Genomic DNA, 24039 nt, shown 5'->3' on the forward strand with positions numbered 1-24039 from the left:
CACCCAGCTTATGGAATGAATGACTGAATCACATGGAAGCCAAGGCCCTACACATGAGAAGCCTAACTAAGAGCTCCCAGGCTAGCAGGGTGGGATGGAAAGAATGAGGGGATCTGTAGGCACATCTGCGTCCGGCTGACTCCGACCCCAACCAGCATGACTTCTGGGCATTGCTCCTTCCCTTCTTGGAGCTGCCATTTGTTCACTAGTAAAAGGAGCTTCATGAGTCATGACTTTTTAAAAAGCAGAATTAATTTAGGAAACCTTTGTGACTGCACCTGGCCCATGGCCTGGCACAAACTAGCTGCTCGATAAAATGGCACTTTGTTTCTCTTCCCCTCACCTTCCGAAAGCCTCCTTTGTGGTGTTACCTGTGGGAAAAGCACGTGCAGGTTGGTGAAAACTCTGAGCTGGACATTTGTTCACTTGATGGCTCGGTGGTTGTATACAACAGATATTTACCTGCAAAAGCTGTTTTCAGGGGACTGAGAGGATGGAAGGCAGTGTTGCGACAACATTCTGGTGGAAAAGCTGGGATTTGGGGGAGCGGAGCCGTCGCAGCTTTCCATTACCGATCAGCTCTTTATCAAGAACTTCGGGAGAAAGACATTTACTGCCACAGGATATTCCACACTGGAGGTCTGACTCATTAACCATGACAGTCCCTTTGTTTGGGGCTTCATTTCCCCTTCCCCAGAGTCTGCCTTTGCGACATGCGCAACTCACGCAGAACATTGTATGCCATCCTACAACATCCATAGGGCAAGTCTTTGTGTGGACCTGAGCAGGCAACATAAATGCTTAATTTTTAAGACAAAAGGAAACATGCTGAGAAGCTCTTTCCTTTACGCACCTGAACCAGACTAAGGATGAGCATTAAAGAAACTTCACCAAGAGTTCCATTGGTGCTGAGTTTTCTTGGTCTGTTTTCCAGAATGGTGGCGCATACATGTATGTGCCTAATAGCAAGGTTTTAAATATGGCTTCTATTTAAAATCACTGTTCTCTTGCATTGCTTCTGGGGTGAGGATCCAGTTTTCGGTGTCGGTGCTGCCCTGGTCGTATAGCCTTAGAGCGGCTGAATCGGTCTCTTGGTTGACGAGTCTGCAGTATGCAAATTCCATCTGGAGGCTCATCTTGAATTCCCTATAGTTTGGGCCTTTGTTCCTCGTGCAGACATACTCAGTGCCACCTCAATAGCAATTTTTATAGTCTGCTTTTAAATGTGCTAATTATGAAGGTGAAAGCAGAGACATTAATTGGCTAGGCCGCCAAACTGGAGAAGTGCGATTCAATCCAAATACACTGATTACTGCATAAACAAGAACAGGTTTGATGTGTAGGCAGTGCAAGATACTCCCAGGCAAGGACTCCAAACCCACTGCGAGAATGATTTTATCCTGCTTTTCCATTTGAGACCCCTAGGCCACACCTTCAAAGAAAGAACAGATACACAGATAAGGAGCCACTTTGAGATTTTCTTCCCATTCCTCAGCACGGTGGGAGGCAGGTGGCTTAGAGGCCTAGAAAAGATTTTTCAGGTTTTAGCTCCAACTGCGTATGCCATGCTGTGCGTTCCAGGGCAGGTTCTCGGGATGGAGTTTTTAGACGCTTTGCCAGGGAAGAGGCAGGGGCTTAATCAGCTGTGCCTGCACGTGCCGATTGTTCTCGTTATTGATGTGCCTGAGAGGTGAGGCAGAAATCTTCCCTTTTTTGGGGAGCTCTTGTGGTTTCAGCGATGCCGCAGAGGAAAAAGCCAGCCAAGACGAAATATCCGGAGTTGTTAAAGCACACGGTCAGCCCTCTTGTGCGCAAGGCTGTTTCTGTTATGGAATGAGTCTTTGGGGGTTTATTCAGAGTTGGCTGAAGGAAGAAGCCAGTTTGGTAATGAAAGGAGAAAAAAATCTAACTGGTCCATGGGATCAAAAAAAATGAAGAAAGAGAGAAAAAAACAAAAACCTCCATGTAATGTTTTTTGGTGCACCCTAAAGCTAGAAGTTAGATCCGGTGTGTTGAGTTGCTTAAGAATGGGCTGAGAATCAGAATGATGTCTCCAAGCCCTCTGGCTTTCTGGGAAAGGCCTTTATTTGATGGGCCAAAAATATTCCCCTTGAGGGTTGGGTCTCCACAGAATTAGACAAAGGGCATCAAAGCCTGTTCCATGGTGATCTGAAGGCTTCTGTCCAGGACATTTCTGTTGATTTGGATACCAACTATAGTCTCAAACCTAGGGCGCTTGCTTGTAACATTTTAATAGTTAGCCTGGATTTTTGGCAGGCTTTTGTTTAGTTTATTTTTCTCTAAGCTCGAGATTTACGGAATTGAAATTTGAGAGCATTTCTGTGTCTTGGAACTTAAAAATAAAATTTTAAAAGCTATTGGAGGTGATTTTTTTTTTCTTTCAACTGCTGCATTGAAGAATTTAACTTTTAGAAATGACCGTTGGGGTAACGTCACCACAAGATTGGTTTTTTTTTCTGATGGACGGTGTAAGCAGGTGGATTGACCAGAGTTGAAGTCTTTTCTTTCTTCTTCTTTTTTTTCTTTTCTTTTTGGCTAAACCTAGAGAATAGAGATTGTAGTAGGAACTGCTCATGAGAGGAGCAGACCATGGAGTGGCCCTCCCCATCTGGGCTTTGTGTTTGTTCGACTCCAATCAAGTTCTTCCTCTTTCCCACAGCTGCAATTAAAGGGAAACTCGAACTTCTCTCTGCTGATTATATTGCCCCCTTCCTTTTCCTACATTTCTCTCCCCCCCTTTTTTTAAAGTAAGCTCTACACCCAACGTGGGGCTTGAACTCACAACCCCATAATCAAGAGTTGTAAGTTCCCCGCACTGAGCCAGCCAGGCACCCCTAGATTTTGCTTTTTTTCTGCTCTACCTCTTAAGCAACCAAGCTCAACATGGGGATTTTTGAACTAGACATATTACTCAGTCACCAGGTGACCCGTTTGTCCTGAAATATGATTTATCAGTTATTTTTTTCTGATGGCTTTTGAAACCCTATATACTGGGAGTTGGAATGCTCTGAGTTAAGTGTATAAGTCCTCACAACCGTGTTGGGCAAGAATCTGTTCTGAGATCCCAGAAGCATCTTGGATATTTCCTGTTCTTTAATCTAATGCCAAGCATAGCCACTGCTCACGAGCCCTCTTCCATTGCTGGGATGCTTTTAAGTTTGTAAAATATCGTGTATATGTTATCTCTTTGAGCTTCAGCCCCTTCCCGGTGGCAGAAACTGCTTCTCGGGCACTGTGACACCAGTATCCCTGTGTCTTCCGTGGAATTCAAGTGCAGGGGTTTTATTGACCAACTTTGGTTGAACTGCCTGCCTTTTTCTTTTCTTTTCTTTTTTTTCAAGCACAAAATGACCTTCACCTTTCTTGTTCAATCCTGGAAGAGACAGGCGAGCACCACGTGTCTGCCTGAGTGTCGTGGTCCAGGATCGACAGACCTGACTTCCACTCAGGATGCTCCCTCGCTATCCCCCTAATGAGGGGGGATCACCCGTTGAGTCCCCCCTCCCATATCCCATTCTGCTTCTGGGGGTCATCTTCATCTGACACAGCTGCTGGCTCTGGCCATTTGTGCTCACTCTCCCCAGCCTGTTCCCCTTTTCCCTCCATGTCTGAATTCTTTTGCTTTTGCAGAACTTCTGCTCCCCAGGTGGGTCCTTTTGAGCTTCCACATCTCCCTTTTATTTATTTATTTTTACCCACAGGCTTATGCCATGTGCGCCATTGTTTGAATTGTCATGAATTTTGGATTTAATTCCAGAGAGTCAAAGGCATGTTTTCAGCTGAACAAACCAAATGAAGTAAAAAGCTTCATCCTCCTTTTACTTTATTCTCATTACCCATCCCAGTGGGGAGGATGAGTAAAGAATGCATCCTCTAGATCCTGAAAGAATTTCTGATATTCATTCTTTCTCCATAAGATACAGAGCTTAATCCTTTCTTTAGACATTTTCTTTTTTCTAAATAAACAGGGCCTAATTGGAAAAAGCTGAGAGAGCGAAGCAGAAAAGAATAGAAAACATTTACTGAGCTTGGAAGTGCATATTGAATACTGCACGAAATTTGCATATGGATTACTCAGTGAAAAAATAGAAACATTCTCAGCCCATTAGTTACTGTGATGGACTCCCACTGACTAAAATCCAAGTACTTTTGCCTTGTTTTCTCCAACTGTTCTTTTCTGTAATCATTTCTCTTTAACCACAGGGCAGCTATTCTGTTATTGCACTTTGTACTAGGGAAAAGAAAAAATAAGGAACATAGCTGTGCCTAGAATATGAGCAGGCTGCCTCTGGTTTAATCCTGGAACATTGCACCATTATTTCTATGTGTCAGGGGAGGGTTGCCCCTTTATCAGATGGGGATCCCGAGTCACATTTTCAGCCCTACAGTTGTGTTAAGTGACAAGCCTTAGATTCCCTCTTGGTGCCTCAGTTTCTCCAAATGCAAAACGGAGGGTAATGGTTAGCAGCACTAATGGAGATGAGGTGGGGGGGGAATCAATGAATATTTATAAAAGAAAATTGAGTCCCTGGAATATCAGATCCCACAGAAATTCAAAGCATAATTAAGGTAGGGAGAACAGATTAGTGTTAAATGTATGTGTGAAACACATTTTACATTTCCTTCCAACAAAGACTGAATTTAATTTACTCCAAGTGAGGAGGAGAAAAAAGGGGAAAAAATGGTATTGTGAATTAGGATTCTAAATTTGGATTTTGATATGTTGATGGGTGTACTACAGACATAAAGCCACATGTTGACTTTTTCAGCAAATATGTGCATGTGCCCGGGCGCGTGTGCTCGTGTGTGTGTGTGTGTGTGTGTGCGTGTGTTGGAGGTGGAAGAGGCAAATACATAATGAACAAATTTAATTACCAGTGGCAGTATTCTTCCAGAAGAGCCACATCAAGTACTCGTGGAAGAATTGTTCTCAAAAACATATTTAAAACGATGTACCTTTAATCCATAGGAAAATCGTTAAATATGGATCAGCTCTTTGCTTTGTGGTGTGAGGCAAGCCTGTATTTACAAAGAGACATTCAGATACTGCCTGCAGAACACATCTACACTATTATGTCACTGTTTGAGAAAACAACTCAACTCTGTCACTTTACGAAGAAATCATTGAATATTCATTGATGTGGAAGTTGGTGTAAAATATCAAAATACCAATAATCATCAGCCCATTTCAGGCTTTCACAATGGCTTGGAAACTTGAAAAAAAGATCTGTGTGACACTGAACACAGAAATGGAAAGAAATCCTAATAAAGAGGACCCTCTGTGTTTTATAAACACCTACGTGCTGCATATGTGCTAATTTCTCCAAAGAGCTAAAGACAAATATTCTTGAAATATGTTATCGTAAAGAATGCCCTATAGAAAATCCATGTTCATTTTTTCCCCCCGGCCGAATTCCCTTGACACAAGTGAAACTTTCACTGGGATAATGAAGACATGGCTACATTTTCTCGCGAGGTACAGAACCCACCAGAGAATATATGTAGTACAGATCCCAAGTCCCAGAGAAAACCAAGAAATGGTGATCTTTCTTCCCTTCCAAGCAGACATCTGTGTGAATATCTAAACCAGGAACCACCCAGACAACGATCACATTGTGGGGTTGTCTTAATGCAAAATAAATAAGATTCACGTGGAGGAAAAGCGGTGTTAGGGTGTCAGTTTGGCCTCCTGGGACCTTACCGTGTAAAGGGAGGCCTGAGGACCAGTGGTATCAGGATGTGTGGGGAGTTTTTTAGCAAAGTAACCTCTCAGCCCCAGTGCAGACCTCCCCATTCAGAGCTGGTGTTACAACGACTTCTCAGGAGATGTGTGTGTATGTGGAAGTCTAAGCAGCATTGTCCTACATACCACTTGGCGTGTGATTGCTTCAGGTCCTATGCATGGTTTCCACGTAATTACTTGATAACTTCAGATAATTGGTTTTTGGTGGTTCACTAAATGATGAGAGAGAGTAGACATGTGGATGATGGGAGCCAACATTACACATCAGTCCCAGATTTTGTCATTTTTCCTTGAGGGCCTGAGGAGTTCCCAGGTGCTACGCGAGGCTCTGGAAGCAGCGGGGCAGACGAGAATAGATGCAGAACTCGGGAGATAGACACTGCACAGATGATTCCTGAGAACCTTCTTTAATGGCATAGGAGTAAATAATATGAAGGAAATATACACTGTATAAAGAAAGCTCAAATAGGGTGAGCCCAGTTGGGTCCAGAAGATCAGAGAGTGCCGTGGGATCCCCCAAAGGGTGCTGCCCTTTGGAGGCTCTGGTTCCAGTGGGCCTCATCTCCGTGGGCCCCAGACCGGCAGAAGAGCAGCGAGTCCCACCACCACTTCCCAGCAGTCAGGTGGTTAGGAAAGAAGGAAGCCAGTGCTGTTAAGCTAATTTTTTTCCCCTTGAATAAACATTTTTATTGGCCATATGATTTTATTTTTTGAGGTGCCAAAAGCTTACACGGTTTGCTCAAATTAGAAAAATAATAAATACCACAAGTTCAGAGAGCATGCAAGCAAGAGCTCTAAATAGGGCAGGAGTACAGATCTGCCTTGTTGATTGTCATTCTCCAAGTTCTCTCCCTCTGGGTGGACCCGTCCTCTCGCCCTCGTGGTTGTCTTGACGTGCTCACCAGTGTCCTCCTCTGTCTTTGCTGTGGCTTCGGCTGACCTCCAGTTGTCCTGAAGGAGGAAGGTGCGGCATTCACGCTGCTTCCTCTCCTCTCCTTCCTTTTCTCTTTCCCGTTGAGGTTGCTTTCCCAACTCAGTCATTTCAAGTTGGAATTTGATTTGCATATCTAAACTGCTAATTATACCAATTACTTGCAAGGCTTCTGTGTTCTAAAAAGAAGTCTGAAACTGACCCCTTTCATTAAAGGCAGTGTCAGTTTGCCCTGAAATTGGGAGCTATGGAGACAAATAATTTTTTTTCTCTTTTTCCTTCTTTTTTTTTTTTAAACCTTATAAATATATTTTTTAAAGGCCAGCTGCCAACGACTGTATTTTTCAGGTCCCAAATGCTCATGTTTCTGGTCATGTTTTTCTGTAGTACTGCATACATTCTTTAACTAAATACTACTTTTGAAAGATCAAAAGAGTACTCCCTGCTTTCATTTTGTTCTTGGCTGTAGCTCGTGGATGTCTTTTTTTCTTTTTCTTTTTCTTTTTCTTCTTCTTAATTTACGAAATGCTTTCTTTCCTTCAGAAGAAAAAGAAGTGGCTCTGTGGATCATAAAGAGATCATTAGCGTTTACTAATGTAGTCTGTTCTTAAGTTGCTTTACCACCATGTCTTTTCAGTATTATTTACTGAGCAGCTAAAATAATTGGCCTTTGAATTTTTAGATTACTATAAAGCAAGACCTATTGTCACTTATTGCTGGGTATAATTGCACCATATGTATTTAGCGAAGCTATTTATTCATCTCCCTGGTGAATAACTTTGTCAAAATGAGTTGAGATATTTCTGTGTGTGCAGTTGGAATCTAGAAAACATTTGCATTTCATATAGCACTTAGAAATTATAGAGGGCTTCACAAATATATTCTTTTTTTCTCCAGACCTGAGGGTCTGTTAAGTTCTACTCATCTTTTATTAGCCCCCATTGTTGGTTAGAACAAGCACTGTTCTTAGGAGTATACAGTTTTTTCTGAGTAGATTTTAAGCCCTAGAAACACGGTTGTAAAAAGAGAAAGGAAGGAAGGGAGGGAGAGAGAGAAAGACAGCATTACAATGTAAGTAATTTGCATTTTAATATGGAATAACTTGTCCATTATTCAACAAACTTGCATTGAGAGCTTACTGTGCACACCAGTACACATAGTGAAGAGGCCCAGCCTCGCCCCTGTTCTGAAGGACCTCACGTTCCATGAGGATGTTCTATAAGGGGGAGAGTAAACCTAAGCTTGGGGACAGAGAATGCTTTCCTGAAAAGGGGCTATTTCAGCTAAGCTGTAAAAGATGAGTAGGATTTAACTGGGCAAATAGGAAGAAAACATTTTCTAGGCCAAGGAAATAGCATGTGTAAATGCCCTGAGGTGAGAAAGGTCATGGTACCTTGGAGGAACTGAAAGACCAGTGTGGTTGAAGTAGAAGGGTGAGCGGGAAGGAGGGAGTGGCAAAGAAGATGAGGTTGGAGGGTAGGCAGGAGCCAGATCAAGCGAGACCTTGTAAGCCATGACTAGGCTTTGGTCCTTATCTGAAACCTATGGGAAACCTTTGAAGAATGTACCACAGGAGAGTGATAGGATCAGATTTCCAGTTTTCCAAAGATAACTCTGGTGGCACTGTGGAGACTAGATGGCAGGTGGAGGCAGGAGTAGGCAGGGGGACCTGCTGGGAGTCTGTTGAAGCGTAGACCAAGTGGGAGAGGGTGGCTTAGAGCAGGGAGGTCAGATGTTGATGGAGAGAAATAAGCATGCTTGAGAAATACTTCTGAGGACTTGGGGAGTGGACATGGGTATGGGAAAGAGGGAGATGTCAAGGATTACATCCAGACCCTGGGCCTACACTGCTGGATGAATAGGGAGCAGGGAATAAAGACTCTGTTTTAGGGGAAAGGTCATTGTTTAGTGTTGGAATATTTACTTTGAGGTGTCTGTGAGCCATCAGTGCAGAGATACCGAGTAGGGAATAGGCCTGGAGCTCAGAGGGGGGGTGGAGGCCAAGTTTTAACAGCCTTCTAATGTGACACAGGTTGGATTCTTCTGTCCCACAGAAAATAGCAAAGTGAACTGTTTTCTCTTTCTTGAGGAATTTTGCTTCGGATGGAGTTAGAAGTGCTGCAACAGATATTTGTCACCATCGACAAACTGGTAGTAAATACAAGGGCCCCTTCATTTGATGAAATGAGTCAACATTCATACCATCAGGTGTTTGATTGTTTGCAACCTTGAGGTCCTTCTAGAATGCTCAGGTTGATTATTTCATGCCAGGTCTCACAAAAGAAGATTAGAACCAAGAACATGAGGCTTACAATACATTTTAGTCATCACTAATGAATTTACTCTATGCTCAGACTTTGGTGAGAATGATTGGTATAATTTAGAATAGTTGACCCTATTCACGACAGTAAATTTATACTACTAATATTTTTCACTTTGTAAAGAAACAAAAGAAAAAATGTGTTTGGATTCCTTCCAAGACATGTTTCTTTCTTTATCTCTTTGACCTTTAGAGAAGTAACATTCCCTTGAGGTTGCATGGAGGAAAAACTTGGTTAAATAATTGAGCCAGAAGGCTGTGTTCTCGCTACAGCTCTGGCCCTCAGCAGCCCTGTAACTTTGGCAAGTCCCTGAACCTTTCAAGGCCTTAATTCCTTCACTTGTAAAATAAGGATAATATACTAGAAAATTTGGGGTGCCTGGGTGACTCAGTCAGTTTAGCTTCCAACCCTTGATTTCGACTCAAGTCATGATCTTGGGGTCTTGGTATTGAGCCCTGCCATTGGGCTCTGTACTCAGTGCCGAGTCTGCTTAAGATTCTCTCTGTCTCTCTCTCCCTCTGCCCCTCCCCCCGAAAAGAAAAAAAGTTGAACACGTAAAAGATGATGTACATAATGGCTGACTTTTTTTGAGAATTTACTGTGTCCTAAGTACTTTCATGTCAGGATTATTGGCTCTATAAGATTGGCCAAAGAGGTAATATAAAGGAAGAAACAACATGTTTTACTCATTTTTTTTTATTTCTTTGGAGAATAGGAAACAAAGAAGTTTAAATTCAGTGAAAAGGGTAAGTATTCTGAATAATAGACCAATATTCTCATCAAACTAAAACATCTGAGATGAGCCACATCTACCCCAGGCTTGATGGTTTTAGGTAGAATTTATGTAGACCTATCATTCTTGTGATCAGTGGAGTCAAGTTCCAAAGAGGGGGGGTGGAAGTTGCATGAAGTAGAATAGTCAAGGGAATTGAGATGAGAATTCTTAGCCAAAGTATTTTCTTAAGAACTATAAGGATCTTAAAACTCAGTGTATGCCTATAGTGATTGAATATCCTGTGGGTCGCAAAAACTAAACAGTCGTTAATTGGAAAGGGTTCATGGATTTAGCTTTTTACCCATGAGCGAACCATGGGATCATAGGAAGAAGAGGCAAGGGGGAGAGTGGCTTTCTCAACAACCAACCAGGAAGAGGGCTCAGAGATGGGATAGTAGTTTGCCGTCAGTACAAGAAAGGGGAAGGGCAAGCGGAAAGAACGGAAGGTCTTCTGAACACCTGCTGTGTACCAGTCAGGTGTGCACCGGGAAGGCCCTGTGGGAAAGCTCAGCTGTGAAGGGCAGAAAACTGGAGGTGATGCATTTTGGAGGCAAGTGAGTGAGTGGCTTTGATGAGGCTGTGGGTTGTCACAAAAGATCGTCAGTCCTTCGACTGTGGAGCGGCCACGCGCATCGTGCAGAGCTCACCCCTTTGTAAGGGCTGCCAAGGCTAATGCAAGGTTTGAGTTCCATTATTTTCATATCTGCTTCTTTTTTTAAGCAGCCAGACACAGATGACTTTTAGCAAGTACAGAATTTATATTTAAGCAGCGCATAATGAAAATCGATGGCGTTTTGTTGAGAAAAGCACAGTGTCAGGAAAATATCCCTATCACTCTCTTTCCCCCTGTCACAGTGGTGGAAATTTTACATTTGAAAGTGAAAAGGCTTAAGATATAATTTTTTAATCCCATCTTTCCTGCCCACTTGCATCTCTTCCAAAGCTTGTCAGGGCCAGATCTAGAATAGTAAGAGCCATTAAAAATTTGGCATCTTGCACTCTGTTTTTTGGAATAAACTCAGTGTGGGCCAATTTATGGTAAATTATTCTCTTCGTGTGTGAATTTCCTTTTCTCTCTTGGCAAATTCATGCTTGCCTCTACACCCCTGCACACAGATCTTAAACACACACATTTATTACAGAATCTGTGTGGGCTCTGTGTGTAAGTGTTAAAGTGTGTGCCCATGGCTGTACCCACAAGTGCATATGCACATATTTGCACCTATGTGCTTATATGATAGCAAATTGACTTAAACAGTTTGTCTTGGAGGTTTGTGTTGCTGTATGTATGTTAGCATACATTCTGTTGCAACCCGCAAACAGTTTCTCAGTCAAAAGATGACAGAATTCAGCAATCATTTTGGGAAACACCATAGTAAATAAATATATTGCTTAGCTCTGTTAAACCAAGCATGCCAATTCTTAATAAAACCGAAGGCAAGCAGTGGCATTTCTCGTCTTTGCAGTCAAAGACAATTACTGGGTAGCCAGTCCACTGCCAAAGGGAAAGGCAGAGCCAAGGCCTCGCTAGAGCCCCCATACTCTGAGCACAGAAAGCTCCGGAGCTAGGTATGTTTGCAGTGTGGGATCATATGGGATGCTCGTGACTGCCTCCCATCCAGAGAGTCTGGCTATAGGGCGATGGGCAGAGGCGTGGCATCCTAAGGATTGCTTGATCTGCTCTTTGGGGGATATTTGACTCGGGGCAACTCAGGGCAAGGGCCCAAAGAGCTTTTTTCTTTGCATGAGAAGCTCTGATGAGAGGCTCTTTCCTGGCATATTGGAGAGCATATTAGCTCAGCTTTTAAAGGGCAATTTAAAAGTTTCTTTTCCTTTATGTATGAAGAAGGCACACATTTATGTGCCTTGAATTATTGCTAATAACACGTTTCCAGTGGGTCTGTGTATGTTTAGCTCAAGTGTGGAAGAGGGTGTGGTAGGAAAACCGCTTGCTCCCTTCGCTGGTGTTGCTACATATTTCTCAGAACATCAGTAAGGAGGGCAATGCCTCGCGTCCACAAAAAAGCACAACCATATGTTGGTATTACTATTGTTTCCCCACATGGTTATATATTAAAATAATTAAATATATATCTTACAGTAGTTCTATAGAACATTCAAATCCAGCAAAACCCATAAATATATTTTTATAGCTTTGCGATGTTGACCATTTGATGTCATTGCGAGCGCTAACTGGCCTGACCTAATTAAAAGGCCTTAATGAGCTTACTATACAAGGAAGTCTAGGAAATCAATATGCTTTTTTACAAAGAGTTCATTCTCTCTGTTTCGCTTAGCATTTATTTAGCAAATAATCTGCAGTCACTTGAGTATATGCCAAGCACTGTACCCAGTGCCAGTAATAAAAAGATTAATAAGACTCAGTCCCTTGTCCTCATAAAGCTCACAGCCTAGTGGGGGAAACAAACAATCCAATTAGTGTCCCTCCATGTGTTTGCAAGGCTGTGGGCAAGGCATGGTGGGCGTGTGGGGAGTGACCTATTGTGCCTTGGTTGAAGCATAAAGGAAGGCGTCACAGAGGAGGTGACACCAAGCGAAGGGGTCAGTCGTATGTCACTGGGCACAGGGAATAGCGCATGCAGAGGCAGAGGCAAAAAGGAGTTTGCTGCTTAATTAGGGGACTGCAGCTGGACTGGCCTGCAGCCCGGTGGGGGGAGGTGGGAAGACGGAGGGAGGCAGGCCTGACCACGGATGCGTTAAGCCTCTCTTCTGCCTGGGGTCTTCTCTCTGCTTCTGTTTCCCCCTTTTCCTGCCTTTTGCTCACTTCGTTGTCTTTTACTTTATCCCTATCTGTCTCGAAAGACCTGAAGCTGGAGAGATCTTTTAGAAAAACTAGAGTTTTAGGGAATGTTTCTGACCTTTAAAAAAAAAATGAAAAATAATGCCTAAAATCCAAAAGGTCGATTACTCCCACTGCTGTCAGCTTCCTCGCTTGAGTATATAGAAAATAATTCAGGGGTGTTGGAGTGGGCTGGGTCAGATTCCAAATTTATTCTGCTGTGTGTCTATCACCTGGAATGTTCTGTGAATGCAGAGAAGGTAGGATAGGGCCTGAGGTTACTTTTATATCATCCTCAGGGCTTAATCAGATGCTGAATGTGTAAGAAACACCATATGCCCTGGGCCAGTTGTGGAGCAGGGACTTGGTCACTTGGTGTATAGACTGGCCTGAAAGAAATAGAACAGGTGTCTTCTTTAATACAGAGCAGCAAAACATCTGAAAGTTGCTCTTATGTGTGTAATTAATATATAGTTGGTAGAAGTATGGTACTTATGTAGGTACAATTATATAGAATTATATATGACATGTGTTGATCAGAAACACAGATACAAAGAGAATTAAGTAATTTGATTTCTTTTAGGTATATTTATGCAGGACCAGTGACAGGCCTTAACGTACATTGGCTCTCCTGATGAGTAATCAGAATGCATTTACTGAAATCTAACGGTGAACCTCTGGAATATATGTGCTCTAGTGGATATGTATTTGCAGATTGCATGAAATCGATGCTAATAATAACAGCAGAATCAGGCCACTTACTTATTGTTATGTTTAAACAACCCCAGACAACCTTTTTCATTATTTGTCCACTCACAGAATAATTATTTGCTTGAGATTATAGTTTTCTGGCATTGTATTGACACAACATGAATAATATATGATACCTTATACTTGTTGACTAGCCGAGAGGGCCATACGATTGGACTTAAATACCAGTGTTTCACTGTGGGGTATTCGCTTTCCAGTTGTAAATACAGTGCCCACGATGAGGTTCCATTTGTCCTCAGCAAGTGTCAATTGTTATAAACCAGACACTTGATAATTTCCATAAAAACTTAATATGGTTCAAATGTTGGCACAGAAATAACATATTTCTCTCTACATTGTCATGTGGCTTCTCAAAAACACTGTTTTCCATTTTGTTTTTTAAGTGGTACCCTCGTTTACTTTATACCTCGTGTGGAGTAACGACCATTTTGTGGATCAATCACTACCCATAACCCACAATTTTAAGAAGAAACGAATGGCCTTAAGCCGGTAAAAAATACATACATACTGCCTATTTAGGTAAACTTTGTTTTATACAGATTTCTTAATCAAAAGCAAAAAACACAACAAGCCAAGAAGTTGCATTTATGAGCTATTTAATAGATTCATTGTGTCCACTAGCATAACAGGGAAAAACATAGTAACTAGGATCTCTGTATTATGAGTTAGGAAAACATTACGGAAAGGGTTTTTTATTAATTCTACAAAATTTTTAATGGTTCCAGAAGATCTGGATAAGTGAGTATGATAGGCCACTCCAGAACACCAGATGAGCAGCGTGCTTGGACAGGCTGACTCATGAGCCCCGAGTGTCACAGTCTCTACTCCCCTCGAGCTGCGCCAGCCAGACCAACGGGCTGGGAGACACTGAAGGCTGGTGTAGAAAATGCAAGGGCAAATCTACTTAGATATTTGCAATCTTCGGAAAAATCAGACCTGGTGGGGGGCACTGATTTCTCTGAACTTAAGAGAATTCTCAAATGAAGCAGGGGTGACTGTACCAAGATTGAAGCAATTTCCCAGTGAGGCCACTATTCCTCTGGGTAGAACCTTTGAAATATTATAATCGGATATTACCTTTTAGCAACCAAAAGGACACATAGAAATCCCTTTTCTGTCGGTCAGTTGTTCAGATAAGAAGGTGGTTAGACTGAAAACATGAGTAACATCACAGAGTGAGCTCACACAGGGACCTCTTCATCACCCTCACCGCAGAATTAGGCGTCTTGAATGAGACACAGAGAGGAAGGCATTCCGTCATACTCGGTGTCATGAATTCCTGAACCAGATACTTTTGAAAAGCCAGAGAACATTTGAATTACTGTCTTATTCTCCCTTTATGCAACACTTTCTACAAACCGATGTGGTAAATACTAAGAATTTGCACGAACATCCAGTACTAATAAGAATGCACTGGGAATGGAAACCACAGGGTGCACGAGGAGAGCCAGACGTCCAAATGTGCCTGGAGACTGAAGGAGAAGCAGAATCAGGTGGCCCCGTGGGTTTCTGCAGTCTTTCTGCTTTGCGTCTTTGTCCGTTTTTTTTTGTTTTGTTTTGTTTTTGTTTTTTTTTTACTTTTCTTCTGCTTTTTTTTCCCCCCAGACAACATTTCTGTTATGTTCCCAGCCTACATTTTAAAATTAGATTTTACTCTTCCACACTTTGAAGGATGAAGCTGCCACAGTTTGGTTCATCAAATGCAATCCCTTTCCTTATTCTTTTATTCTTGCTCTAGTTCTTTTGTTTATTTTCTCTTCTTTTTTTTTTTTTTTAAATCCCATTAAACTGTGTATTGTCAACCTGAGAGTAGTTTAATGATCCCTCGAACTTTATTTCTCAAAGGATAATCTTTGAACACTCAACATTTTTAGGAGTGTCACCTAGGAGACTGTTAGGAATGCACCACCTGGAGCCTAGCTCTACACCTACGAGAAATCAGAATCTGCATTTTAACAAGATGCCCAGGGGACTGGGGGGACTCGTGACACCTCGAGCTGGGGAGCACTGTCCCAGAAGGGGACTTGGAAAGCTCAGCTGAATCTGTGAGGCGGATTTCTCACTTCCTGTCAGGTGTATGAGGTGGCCCTGGCCTTCAGCTCCCTCATTTACGCCTTTGCCAGGTATGCCCGTGATTCAAGTGGACTTGAACTCTTGGTCTTATTGTGGAAGTCACCTTGACTGTATCCACGGCATTGGAAACATCTGCCGACACTTCCACCAACGCCTTTCACCTCCCATCGTCTTTGGGCCATAAGCAGAAGATGTAAACCAGCTATAAACCATCAGTCCGTTCCCCAAGCTGCCGGCAGACCGCACCCACGGCCACTGCTAATGGGATTAATTGGTCTTGACCGGTGAAATTGTAAAAGTATATACCTCCAAGGGTCATAAACACTGAGCCTTAATTGAAATCAAATGTATATTTTTTGAGAAGCATGTCCGGTATCCTAGACTCCTTTCTGTTTGGGTTTTATTGACATTAGTGATGGTACAGAAACCTGATCAGGAAAGGTTTGCTGTTATTACTGCTTTGAACACCAAGTATGCTTCTCAGTACGTTAAGTAGCTGATTAGGGGAGGGAGTAATATTCTACTTGATTATTGGTTACACATATGGAATAAATCCTATTTTAATGGTGTCTAATGAGCCTTTCATTTTCAGAACCTTACACAAAAGCCTCTAATAGAAAGGGAAAGTAATATTTCAAAGGTCATCTTAATACCACTTAATGTCAACAATCTGTAATCAAGCCAATATATATGGATGGTGATTACAGTCCAGTTGTGATCCTTTAAATATGAAATAATCTCCTAAATTAGCAAAATGGGTGTAAACTAAGGTTCCCTGGGTTTGAGGCAATTTATACTTTTTAATTAAAGTTTGTTACTTGCAAACAGCCTTGGAGTTAGAGATCATTCTCAGAGTGAGGCTTCACGCAATGCAGTATGTCCAAACCCCCCGAGATTTAAAGTTCTGTCACTTACAGTTTCACGCGTTGTTCTTGTGTGTTCTGTAAAGTCGCCGAAATGTGCAAGTGGAGAGCCATGGCTTCCACTACTGTGCTTTTTCTTGACGGCAACGTACTGGGCACGTGAAGTGTGGGCTGTGCTGCTGGTCAGGAGGCCGCTCAGGGAGCTTGTAGGCAGTACCTCTTTCAGAACCATCTATCTGCCGGGCAGCAGATTCCAGTCAGGAATTTCACAGACTCTCTAGCATGAGATTGGTGTCCTAACACATCGTGCCATTCGCTGCGTGAAGAGAGATAACCCAGCCTTACCCCGGCCGCACAGAAGATGCTCCTTTTCAGGCCAGTGCTGCTGCTACTCGTCACCTAGCTCTCGCCACACTCAGAAGTGGGTGAATCCTGCAAGACACTTCACTTCTGGCAGGAGATTTTCTGAAATAAACCAACAGTGGTTACAATATGGGTGGCACTCACGGATAGAACATCAGAATCTCCTGGAGGGCTTGTCAACACCCAGATGACTGGGTCCCATGCCCAGGGTTCTACTCTGTAGTTCTGGGTGGGGCCGGGGTTTGTATATCCGACAGATGCTCAGGGCACTGGGATGCTGCTGGTTCCTGCAGCGCCTCTTTGAGAAGCCTGCTCCAGCTTCGTCCGTATGGACACTGCCCAGCCGCACAGCTGACCTCACGTCCATCTTCCCATGAGTAAAGCTTGAGTTTCATTCATCTTGTTCCTCCCAGTGCCTAACACACATAGTAGCCATGCTCAGAGGGCTTACCGAATACCTCCTGGGGACAAAAAAAGCATGTTGTTCTTTTTAGTCTATATCAGATACCTGTCCCCCTACCACTCCCTCCCACATGACCATCCTGTATTTGTCTTTCTTTGGCATTTTGTGTTTCCTTCTGCTGCCCCCTTGGATTCTGAGAATTTGTTTTTCTCTTGTCTCTTTCCGTCTGACCTGTGTTTGAACCACAGGCAACCTCGGGCCTTGTGGTCTAGTTCTACTAGCCCTTGATGCCTGGGTCTATAACCAGTTAGAGAAGGAGAAGACCTGAGAGGAGCCTGTTGGCCGAGTTTTATGTAAGGCTTGGTTGCTGACAGTGGCACAAAGCAGTCAGGTGACACTTTGGACTTTAGATCTCAGGATGGACCTGGCACAGTAGGAACCTCGATGAGGAAACCTTTGGCTAAACCCAAGGAAACGCTCTTTCTGTGGTTGTTGCTTTCCCAGGTTTTAGATGTTCATTCGCAAGGCAAAACTCACTCAATTAAAGATTTGGAAAACATGAAAAAAACATTAATACGGAAAAAGACATCCATTTGCCCAGACACCCAAAGTATCCAGTTTTTAAAGTATTTTGTAACAGTCTTTTATACTTCTATCTCAATGTTTATTTTTAATGCATTTGCATTTAACCGAATTTATGAATCTAGGGGTAAAATTGCCCTGAGGGAAAGGAAATTCTTGTGTTGAATTACAGGGTTATTCCCATAATGAATGATAATGATTCATTATACAATTGTTTGCTTTCAAGTTTCATCCAGACACCATTAGAAAGAGGAATAGCTCCTCCTTCCTCTTCTTACGGAATTGTCGGTGTGGCGGAGTTCAGTAAGGTGTGGTGCTCTCCAGACCACCCTAGGCCCCCCATGGAGCCCTGTGTCAAGTCCTCAGTGCCTGACTTTCCCGGTTCAGGGTTCATGGTTTCAAGTGAATTTCTCCAACAAGAGTGAGTGGGTGGTATATACTATGAGCCCCCGAGTCCAAGAAATTGCCTTTCTCCTGCCTTTATTCATACAACCCAGTGGGATCAAACCCTTTCACTCTTGTCTCTTCCCCTACAGACCCTGCAGCCTCCCAGCCTTTCTTGCTGCAGAGGAGACCTGTGACGTCAGTTGGGTTTTCGTGATTTTTACTGATAATCTTTTGATTGTCCTTTTCAGTCTGGGTGCTCATATTTTCCTCCCATCTTTGCTCTTTAAAAATGGTCAGTATGTTCTGAGTTGTAGTTCACTTTTCACTCATTGCCACGGGATGCTGCAAGCCTTTTGGTCTTTGATCACTGTTTCTGCTAATAGTAATAATAGCAATTAATTGACTTTAACTGGACATTTTACTGGACATTTACATGGACACTGAACAGGAGAGAGCATGGAAACCCTGGTCTAATATCCAATTTATGTCTGATCAAGCAGATAGTTTGAATTAGTTCAAGGACGTGTGTTGGATCCCTCCAGTCCCTCTGTGGTAGATCTGGGGGTCTTGTTTGCCTGGTGCTCACAGACATCTCATTTGTCTAAAGTGGCTCCCCACCCCCATGTCGGTACCTACACAATGCAGCCTTCTCTCTGGCCAGGATCTGGGACGACTTGTACAAGGGAATGGAGGCTGGAGTGTCCCCAGGTCTGGGCCTGCACCCTGTAGCTGACTGTGGCACGACACCCATCCTTCAAAGGAGCCTTGTGAGGAACGAGACTTGAGGGGTCCGAAACCACAAGCTCATTTCAGACCTAAGTGTGATCTACCAGGAGACTCAAAGTCAAATCAGCTGAGCTCCAGCACTTTGCTCTGAGTGGTCCTTCAGAGAGAACCTTAAAACCAGAGATTGGGTTGGCAGAGGCCTCTTAGCCATGAATTGGGGGTTGGCAGTGAGCCCCTTCTCAAATTTGAGACCCCCTCGAAAACCTGCAGAAACAAGCCACTGAACCCCTCTCTCCCTTGAGCAGTGTATCATACGCCTTTCACTCCGTTGAAGAAGCAGTGGCTTTGTCAGCAATCATCTTCTGTTCAGGCTAAATTTATTTTTATGTGAAATAGAAATCAGGAAAACACCAAAATTATTTTAAGCAAAATATCAAAATTGAAATAAACCAACATATGTCTGCGAAACATGTATAACTCTCAATCAAAAATAAGTGCAACTTTCATAAATTTCTTAAAATACTCTAGCATGTGAAATCTGGAAGACTTAAATAGACAGAGTTATGACATGGTTAGTTATTCTTTCTCCTTGGTCCATCCGTTCCTTAAGCCTGGCCAGCTCTGGACCATCCCTTCATGAACAATGTACTCTGTCCTCCATCATCTATTGTAATGAGCGAGAGAACTGAGGGATTTTATAAAATGTCTTCTAGTATGGTTGAATAATACTGCTGATTTTGAAAGGAAACCATCTTGAATTTGCCTTCTTTACTTCTATTCTCTTCAACCCCTGTTCCCCACATTCCTAAGAAGTGAAGTGTTTTTGTTTTTGTTTTTTATTGTTTTAAATACCATTTCCATACTCCTAAATTTCCTTTGCAGTGGGAACTCAAATGGGATGACAATTGTCAAAGTGACCTCAGTATTCTGGGGCTCACTACCAATGAGAGAGAGTCACAGGGTAAATGCCCATCACATATTTGTGCCTCATTTACAGGCTTTCTGTAACACATTTTCTTTATTAGATTGTCACTTTCAGGATTGGAATCACTGTGAGCCTCTAAGATAGTTGCTGATATTTTACCCACAGAAGACATGTAGTAAATAGTGCCATCGATAAATATTATTGACAAACCAATAAAGCATTTCTTGAAAACTTCAGCCCCTTATTTTCAATTCCTGTCTTTATGAACGAGGTAACAACATTAATTAGAAAAACAAAAATACGTAAAACTATCACTTCATTTGGAAAATGTTCTCAGCACTACATGAATTATGTTCCAGTTCCTTTTTTAAAAGCATGTTAAAAGCTTTTGTCTCATTAGTTGACATCACTGTGTATGCCAACAGAGTTGCTGTTTGGGGAGTTGAAAATCTCCTTGAGACAGTTCAGGAATTTTATGGTAGTGACAACCCCACGGGCACATTCCTTTTGCATCCTGTACTCTTGGATCTTTGGAAGCTCACCTTTATTCTCATATATTACTTTGATTTTTTTTTGTTAGTTTATTAGTTGTAAAAAGTTCCTTCCTGGTTCCTTCCATTTAGTCCAATTTGGAAATGGAAAACTGTGTTAATTTTTTAATAAATCTTTAAGGCACGCATTACTGTATTTTTATTAACTGAGCCAGATGGCTCACAGCAAATTTTCTCTGACATAAGTAATCACAGAAATCAGTTTGGGACCCAGATCTGGCATGGAAAGTGGCATGTATATTAGTGGGAAAATGCAGTTCACATAAATATGTGGGTATTTTTAGAAGTCATATTTGTTACTGTTTGGATTTCATCTTATTTTTTTGTTTTGTGTTTTTCGTTTTAGGCTAAATACACACTAAGGACATTTTTTTCCCCATCCCCCAGACCCAAACATTCAGGCTCCTTCTCAACAACCAAAACTTGTTTTCTTTTTTGCAGTTTGAAGGTTGCAAGAAGGCCTTTTCCAGGCTTGAGAATCTTAAGATTCACTTGCGGAGCCACACCGGCGAGAAGCCGTACTTGTGCCAGCATCCGGGCTGTCAGAAGGCGTTCAGTAACTCCAGCGACCGCGCCAAGCACCAGAGGACGCATCTGGACACTGTAAGAACGGCCGGAGCTTTCCAGCTTCCAGCCCCAAGCCCCGGTGTGAGGAAGTGCCCGTTTGATAGTGGGCTGGTGAAGGTGTTTGCTTTATGGTCTGCAGGTTAGAGGGGCAATGCCAAGGGCAGCAGTGGAACTTGGTGAAGGTCCAGAAGGGGCCCTGTTTGGCTCTCTCCTCATTTTTCTGTAGTAACAAGTTATTCTAAATATTACAACTGCCCGAGACAAAGGGGTTCCTTGATTACCGCTGTGTACAAAGCAGAGGCGGGTCAGGGGCAGTCACATGGTAGGTTGTAGGACAGAGAATGACTCCCAGGGATTGGGCATTAAAATAAGTATTTAAATATCAAGATATGCTAAAATAGATAATATATACTATTGCTAGAAATAGGAAGTGGCTTGTTTTTTGTTGGTTTTACTCTGCAGCCCCCTTGCCGGCCCTTACCCTGCTTCTTTTCTTTTTGACACAAGAACCTTGAGGCTGGCACGGTTACCGAGTGTGAGGCTGGCCTTTTGCTTTAGAAACCACCTGGCATTTTCACCTTCAGGTGATCTAAAAAGAATCAGCAGATCTTTCCCCGGGGTTCAGTTTCATGATGCCTCCTGTGTGTTAACAGCCGCACATCCATTGACATAACTCCTGTGAGAGCAATGAATTTTCATCATTACACCTTAACTCTCTTCGTGTGGTAACATTTTACTCCTTTCCTAAGACTTCTGTTTGCTGTTGTGTTGATCGTCTCCCTTTGCATTTCTCAAGTTTTGATGCCATTTTCCTTCCACGAGGCCAGGTAGATGGTGTGCAATTTCTCTCCACTTAACAAAGCCATCAGGATAAGTGTATTATACACATCACAGATCTCTTTTCCCACGTTCTTGCAAATAATGTATTCATGACAGTACTTTTTCAGTGTTAACATTCCGATGTCTATTATTAAACTACACAAGAATTTGAATTTTGAAAAGATACTGTTATTTCTACACACCTTCTCATACATATTTAAGATTCTTCTGATGTTATAGTTGACATATTTATTAAATTTTATATTAGTCCCTATTAGTCATATTGATAGAAGTCATTTTAGCTATATGTCACATAACCTTTCTAAACAGAATTATCTCCTAATATACATAAATGTGATGGCTTGCCTAGTAAATAGCTAGAATATAATTGGAGCAACATGGGCAGAGGATAGCCCCTTTCTGCTCTAGCTGAATTGAATTCAGTGATTTTAGAACCAACAGAATAGAATATGAAATGAATAAATTTGGTGAATAGCAGCATTTTTAAAAGGTAGAAATAGGAAAAGAGAATAAATTATGTTAAAATGCCCTATTTTGTATGTCTAAAATGGTCTTGGTAGAATCTAATAAATTTTCCAATTTGTCATTAAACTTTATCATGGAAGAATGAACATTCTCGAGACAAGATTGTCTTGAGAAATTGCCTCTACTCTAGCTAGTTATCTGTAGTTTGAAAGAACTATTGTGAGCCTAAGTGTTATGGTTCTACAATACCCTTCTTTACTTGGAGCTAATTTTAGCTAATCAGACTACGAGCATTTTCTAAAATCATTTTGGAATTTTTTTTTCAAAAAATCACTTTTTAAAACTTTTCAGGAAAGCTACCACAGATGATAATTTCATGATTCAGTTCAATGCAGTAGCTTTTAAAACCCCACTACTTTTGTTTTTTTTAAAACACTGCTCTATTAAATCTTTTAAAACCATCGTTCTTCCTTTAAGATGCAAACATGCCCTCCTGTTTAAATTTTTATTGCATTAAACGAATTGGTAAGCTCTTTTAAAATCATGTAAAAATTAAACATTTGTTTTAAAAAGCAAACTGTAGCTGTTTGAAGAATGTGTTATTTGAATTCAGGCCCCCATTTCCTTTCATTAAGCACTCCTTATGCTAATGCTATCAGAATTTTGGACGAAGTATCTTTCTTCAACTCAATGGATTCTTTACTTATAGGAAAATGATTTCCCCACAAGGATTACTGAGTTCATAATTCTAACCCTGAAAAGTTTTATTGATTTACTTCTCTATTTGCGTCTTAATATCTAAACAGGGGGAATGATTTTACAGTACACATGGAAAATATAGTTTGATAAAGCGTAGCATCTATTTAAAGCTTCGGTAATCTAAGGTAAAATGACCAGTATACCAGTAGCACTTGGACTTCATGTTGCTCTTTTGGCATACTGATCCCAGAGGGCTGACAGCTGGGGAGAGAGGGAAGCCAGCTGGGAGGAATGGTGTGTATTCAAGCCTTCTTCAAGAACATCGCAAAATCAAATGCAAAATCACATTACCCATTTCTTGCCCTTTCAACCCAAATAGTAGCATACATAGTAATAATACAGGCATTGATTTACATAACATGTTAATATTCCTAAAGTTTTTTTTACATGCCGTATCTCCTCGAGGGCTCAAAATTTGAGTTTATGTGGTCACGATATGACTGCCTTTAAAGATATCATCAAGTTCTCCCATAAAGCCAGGGCAAGATAGAGAAGGCCAGTGTGAGAACGCCATGTGAACCCAGGAAAGATTCCCAGGTGGAAGAAAACCTTTGCTTGCCCAATAGAAACTCATGGGTGAGTGGCTTCTGCTCATATTGGCCAACCTTTTGCAAAAACTGAGATATTGAGAGCCTGGTTGGGCCACTGTGCACAGTCAGTTTTCTTATATGTAATGCAGAGCCCAGCATCCCATGAAATCATGAGACCTGTTGGGTGATTCAGTCAATCAGTCAGTCAGGGAACAGACACATCGCACTTCGAATTCATATTGGGCATGTCAAACTAAATTATATATTCCTGACTTCAACTTGTGGTTGGAATCAAAAATGGCAAAAACAAGAAAGTGATCATAAATATGGCTTTCAGCAGGACAAATAATGTAACCCACATCTATGTTGGCCCACAAAATGACAAGCGTGTACATGAAAACAGAAACAAAATACAAAGAGAAAAAAATCTGAATTTTTTTTTCCTGGGTTTTTATTTTATTTCGATTTGGTGGGTTTTTTTGGTCTGTTTTTGTTTTTGTTTGTTTTGTTAATGGAATAATAGCAGGTTCCTAGAGCAAGAATCCTATTTTAGAGACAGGGTTGGGGCGCCTGGGTGGCGCAGTCGTTAAGCGTCTGCCTTGGGCTCAGGGCATGATCCTGGTGCTCTGGGATCGAGCCCCAC

The 24039-nt window shown here is 41.9% G+C and overlaps 1 protein-coding gene across 1 annotated transcript in view; it reads left to right on the forward strand.

The window, feature by feature from the left end:
* The window catches only part of GLIS3 (GLIS family zinc finger 3), a 454999-nt gene that overhangs the window by 335693 nt on the left and 95267 nt on the right, over positions 1-24039 (forward strand). The window contains 1 exon segment of the mRNA XM_034647147.1: positions 20677-20838. Within this exon segment, the coding sequence (XP_034503038.1) occupies positions 20677-20838 (162 nt within the window).

This window comes from Ailuropoda melanoleuca, chromosome 17, assembly GCF_002007445.2.
Source record: "Ailuropoda melanoleuca isolate Jingjing chromosome 17, ASM200744v2, whole genome shotgun sequence".
Lineage (NCBI taxonomy): Eukaryota > Metazoa > Chordata > Mammalia > Carnivora > Ursidae > Ailuropoda > Ailuropoda melanoleuca.